The 6231-nt window shown below is 33.5% G+C and overlaps 1 protein-coding gene across 1 annotated transcript in view; it reads left to right on the plus strand.

Moving 5' to 3' along the window:
• The window catches only part of LOC119593653 (neuralized-like protein 4), a 43428-nt gene that overhangs the window by 11632 nt on the left and 25565 nt on the right, over positions 1–6231 (plus strand). The window contains 2 exon segments of the mRNA XM_037942604.1: positions 8–148; positions 1254–1350. Of these exon segments, the coding sequence (XP_037798532.1) occupies positions 8–148; positions 1254–1350 (238 nt within the window).

Raw genomic sequence — 6231 nt, forward strand, 5'->3', positions numbered from 1 at the left:
GTCATAGGAGGGTGATCGGATTGGCATGATGCTAAAGACTGGTGGAGAACTTCACTACTATATCAATGGCTTGGACCAGGGAGTTGCAGCTACCAATGTACCGCCTCCCGTGTGGTCTGTTGTTGATCTTTATGGCATGACAGTGAAAGTAAGTTCTGCAGTCCGAAAGTTTCTAAGAGAAGAGAAGAGATACATAGGAACCTATAGGGGCTTAATTTTGTTGCTTTCCATCAACATATTTTCTGTAAATTAAAGCTTTCATGTGTATATTTCATGAATAGAAAGATGGGAAAGGTTGATATCACATACTAAAACCTGTTATTGTATTGAATATATGATTTTTGAATATTGGAATCCAGAGGTGATTGATTTGTGTTAGTTCTTTCATGCTGCAGGAATATCTTTTTATTAGGTTTGGCTAGTTTAGGGTTTAGATTGTTTCAAAAATATCCTTTCATGATATACACTAAATAGTAATTTTAAGTTTTTGATATGGTTAAATGCAGTTCGAACTCATCCTTTGAGCTGTGTGAGGTTAGTGACAAAAGTCAATAATGTATGTGAAGGTGTATCATGTCTAAGTATTGCTGTACATTATACAAAGAGTATGTAATTTTTAACTAAAAATAGTGTTTATCTTTTAAAATTCTTATGTATAATAAGAATAACTGGAGTGTTTACATTTGACATGAACTGTTGAAATGTGTAGAGAAATATTTTGTTCAAAAGTCCTCCCAAGGAATATACTACACAATCCACCCAGCCTTAAGATTCAACCATAGTATCTTCGTACCAAATCTTGTTATTCCCATCTTAGTCTACCTTTCCAGAGAAGTAGAGAGTCACCAGTACTAATCCAGATTTGAATCTATATCCCATCTATAAACAGCCCATCAGCACCTCACAGATGCCAGTGAGCAAATTTGAATATTTGAAGAATGTTGAACTTAGACCATGTAGGGATCTCAGTGCTAAATACTTGACCTAGTGTCCAGATTACAGGATTGTTTATAGACACCAATTTGTAGGTGGTAATTTTATATATATGGAGAGAAGGAAGTGTGCATATGTTGGGGGGGATAATAAAGGTGTTAGTCATCATTTTCTAATGGACAGAATCCATATTTGGCTTATTTTTAACCTACAGTTGAATATATAAAGAGCAGAATGTAGCTAAATTGAAGACTGGTAAAAGGGAATCAGATTTGAGAGTAGCAAGGAAATCATTGTACGATTACAAATTTTCCACGCAGGTAACAATAGTGGACCGCGACCAGCGAGAAGAACAGAACTTAATCACTCGAAGAAACACTCAGTTGTCTGATATCCAGCCGCATTTGTCCGATACAGGTAGGTTATGTCGTTCTTTTGTGTGATGAGAAATTAGGGTTAGAATTATAGCTAGGTTTTCTATTTATTATTATGTATAGTACTGGAAGTTCATTTGATGAGTGCTTAGAAGTAGACAAAGAAAATATATCAGCTATATGCCTCTGTTATTACATTAGTGGGTAAAATAAATGGAACTGTTTAGAAATTTCAATTAGAAATATTAGTTTTTTTTTTATATATATATACTTCCTTTCTTTATTGACACCAAATAGCAAGCTCTTTGTTGATTTATTGATTTATGATAAAACAAGGTACATATTGATAATTATTGTGTGTGAATTTTATATCTGAAGAAAGGTGTGCTTTTCTGAAAAGTATTTTTTTGTAATGATTCTTCACTGCAATTTTTTTTTACTGGGATTTTTTAAGCATTTGACAATATGGGCACAGAATTTACAGGATGAATTTATTTTTAGGAGTTTGATATTACTTTGAGAGAACTTTTATATCAATGGTAGCTTTTGCAAAAGTTATCAGTATTGTGAAAGGTTATGATTATGAAATGCCTTCTTGAATGGTAACTGGAAATTCGTTTGAAGTAATTGGGTGTTTTAGTAATATTGTTTCATTCCTGCAATAGGCAAGGTTCCTCGAAAACCAAAAGGTACAGTAAAAGTTTATACATTTTACCTGTTAACTTTCCTTACACATGATATGGTTTATGTTGTGGTGGATAATTAAACCGTCTTCAGTATGAAGATATTGTTGACATTATACCTTTAGGTAATGTGTCCACATTTTTTTTTATTGTATACATTCCTCTGACATTTGTTTAGATAGAAAGGAATGCCTACTTGTGCCAGAATTGACTTGGTGTCAGTGTTGGTATTAGCTTGGTACTTCTTAGTATGTTTGAATACTGTTATGACTGCAGATGATTAATGTTATTCTTATTTTTTGAACTTTCTCTTGCCTGTATATATTTCTACAGAAATACTACATAGTTGAAGTTCCATGATGTACTGATATTCGTGGTAGCTGAACTAGAAGTATCAATGATATTCTGTGCTCTGATAACAGGCATTTATCATGATTCTTTGGTTACAAAGAAATAAGTGCATTGTGATTTTTTTTCTTATTGTGGTTTTCATGTTAAGCAGTGTAAAACCCAGAATTATTTGCAGGCTTATTACAAATTTTAACCTATATTTAGAATGAATAAAGTGGATATTGGAGAACGATCAAGCTGTTGAAGCTGAGAGGGAGCATGAAGACAGTGCCACATTAGCATAAGTGATGTCATCTCAAAGAATCTACCAATGTTTTGTGAGCGATTCTCAATGACTGTGATATTGATTTTTTTCCCCCCATTAACTTTTTAAATGCTTTAATATAACAGAGTATAGCTCGTATTAAAACTATGCTTTAAATGATTTGTGTTAGATTATTCAACATCAATTATGTTGCATGCTTGCAAGGAAATGTACAAAAGAGAAGAAATAGTTTGTACAGTTGGTATAGATATGTGTCATAGGTGTGAATTTCCCCCTTGACTACCACAAATCGTCATGAAAACTCTTTTAATAGAGAATTTACAGGTACTTTTTACATATTATTTTTTGTCCAAGAGATCTAGTGCAAGGGCTGTAGCAATCAGGAATTATAGTCTAATTGGAAATGTCAGTTAAGTAGACTCAAGCAACCATAACAGTTGTACAATGGATCAGTGCCAGGTAAGTACAATGCTCGGTAAGACCAAAATAGGAGAAAAGTCTCCCTAGCCAGCATCACCTCAAGTAGCTACCAGGCACAGAGATAAACGGAAGAACTTCGTCCAAGAAAAGAGCAGTAACAGGCGGCTCACACAAGTGGAAGGAGTGGCTATACTAGGCAGATTCGTATGAAAAACCAGACAAAGACATTGTAACTTGTAATTTTCATAGTGTAGACCATTAGAGGTGTAACTTAAACAATGGGACAAAGCCATCTCTTCCTACCTGTCAGATGGGGCAGCATATGATAGCACATGGAACTACCAAAAATGCTGTGATTGTGGGCGATATCTGCTGAAATGATAACATTATTGGACTACCAAAAATGCTATGATAGGGTCTTGTGGCAAAACCTAGAGGAGGTGAGGATGCTGCAATGTAGTGACAGGTCTTGCCAAGAAATGGAGAAATGAAGCGATAATGAAGACCTCAGTTGGACTGCCATGGTGGCAAAACCGGTGGAAACTTCTTAGCAGCACTTAGCATATTGATATAGGCAAGTATTGCTCATTACTGAACCCTCATGATGAGTATATGGAGAGCTAACTTTATTCCTTAAATGGGGAACCTGCTACCATAAGTAGGGGACTCACATATTTCACACTCTCAGAAGGAAATAGCATTTGTAAGGGGAATTCACCAGTCACTACAGGTGTAGCCACCATACTTATCACTGAAGATGGAAAAAATTGAAGATTCTCATGTGACAGAACCAGAAACACACTCCAGGTAAAATATGTGAGATGCAAAGTGAACAGTATAACAGAAGTGAACAGAATAGTTATTTGTAACTTGGGTGAATATTTGTCCTATTCTTAACTACTGGTATTTGGATGCATTATAACTGCTTTGCTGCTCAGACAATGCGGTGTTTTTATTAGACTATTATACCTGATCGCTAGACCTTGTGACCAGAAAATTGATCATGTTCAGTTTTTCTTTTTCTTTTTAAAACTGAATTCAAGAACAAAATCCACAGGTAGTTTCATTTATTTGCTTGAAATTCATTCTTTTTGTGTATTAAAACATTTCTACACAAGGTGATCTTACATGTTCTTATTTTGTTCTAGCCTTAATGTGTATAGATAATGTCCAGATTCCCCTAAAAGCAAATAATTACATACTTTTAATCTTGCTAAAAGTATCATACTCTGTTGACCATAAAGTAATAAACCAATGGTACAGTAAACACACATTACTGGTCTCTTGTGTATTTTTTTTTACATGTATAATATGTGTTGTTTAACTTATCCCTGATACATAGCCTAACATATGACAAGGCAAATTTCTTTTTTTTTAACTAGAGTTATTTAGAACAAATTTACAATGATACAGTGATATTCATTGGTTGTGTATATGTATAACTGTTCAAGAGTGTAGCTAACCATGGTTGTTAGTGAATGACAAGCATAAATTACCATCACTGTCATTAGATATCTGTTCTTCACATCTATCATCTCTATAGTTGTATGATTAATGCTGATTGTGATATCTTCTGTCTGCAAGTAATAAGTGGTAAGTGACACAAATTTTGGATATATTTCTAATATTCAGAAGGACATGAAGAAAAGTATTAAGACATAAACCATGTTTCTTGAAAGAGACAGGTTCTGTGAACACAAAACAAACAAGAATCAGGTTCATAAAATTCACATGGAAGTAAGACCAGGCCCTTCAGTAATGGGCCTTTATCATGGCCCAGTAGCATTCTCACATGCAACAAATGGGGCTTGGTACACTGGTAATGTTTTAACAGGTTTAGTGACAGATGATTACCTCTGTTAGGAAAGAAATGTTAGAGATGAGCATAATCAATGATATTTGAGAAAGTTTTATAACTTGAGGGATTATACAGTAGGAATGTCATCCTTTGCACTCAGTTATTTTTACAGTACCTCATTTGATGTTATGATCAGAATATTGAATCAGTTTGTTCACTGTGTGTTTTCACAAATACAATTATTTTTATGTTAAATGAAATTGTGGGTACTATATCCTTGGTAGTTTTTCATAAGATGGTTTGGTTCAAGGGGAATTGTGGTTTTATTTCTGTTTTATTTATTTATTATTATTTTTTGTCTATTTCTTCAGGATAGTAATGCTATTTCACTTCTGTTTTAGCTATAGGTCATGGTCTTGGAAAACCAAAAGGTATGATTATGGTTATTATTCTCCCCTCATAAGTGTGTATCATTATGTGTAAGAGAATATTCTACTCTGTATTGATTATTTATTATCAAGAATGTTAGATATTTCCAAGTAGATAGCATACCTGTATATAAGCATTTCCACATTGTCTTTATTGTTCTTTGATAATGCAGGTCTTCAGTGCAGGTAATACTTCTCTCTCTGAGAATTAAAGGAAATGCTGTATATAGGATTCTTTTGGAATACCAGCATGCAGTGTTCTCCCATAACCCCTTTTTCGTAAAATAGTTGGGTTAGGTGTTCATTCGGGAGGGTGAGGAGTCTCATTTTATTTAATTTTATTTTTATAGTAATTTCAAAATAACACAAGTAACTGGAGCAAGATTTGTTACCATTCAGTACCTATATATCCTGTCAATGAATTGTCATAACTCCTTTTTAATAGTATTATTTCATCATGCATCACTTTTATTTACTTAGACAACAATTAGCTTCACAAAATAACAGTAGTACTATGATGGCCAAATAAGCTATCAGCATCTTGATTTAACTGCAGTTTTACCTTTCAAATATGCATCATGCACAAACTGGTGCTGAAATACCATTTTGATTGACACCAGTAAAGGTTCCTAATTTTGATAGAGCTTAAGGAGAGAGATAATTTGAATGAAGGAGATATAAATTAACACAAACCCTTTCTAAGATGTAAATAAATAAGCATTGTTAAAATCCTTATTCTGATTTGCATGAATTGGTTATCCTTTTCTTATCCTAGTTAGGATTACAAGCCTTGCATAAGGGAGTAAGCAAGGTTTATTTTTTATTATACTTCCCTTCGAGAATGTTTATGCTTTTTTATGCAGGGATTATAGGTAATTCTAAACTTTGTCAAACAATTATATTGCATTTACATGAACTTGGAATTAAATTTTCTTTTTTACAATCCTATTAAGCATTTTTTTCACTTAACCCATTGGAT

The sequence above is a fragment of the Penaeus monodon genome, chromosome 32 (genome assembly GCF_015228065.2).
Source record: "Penaeus monodon isolate SGIC_2016 chromosome 32, NSTDA_Pmon_1, whole genome shotgun sequence".
In the NCBI taxonomy this organism is placed as follows: Eukaryota; Metazoa; Arthropoda; class Malacostraca; order Decapoda; family Penaeidae; genus Penaeus; species Penaeus monodon.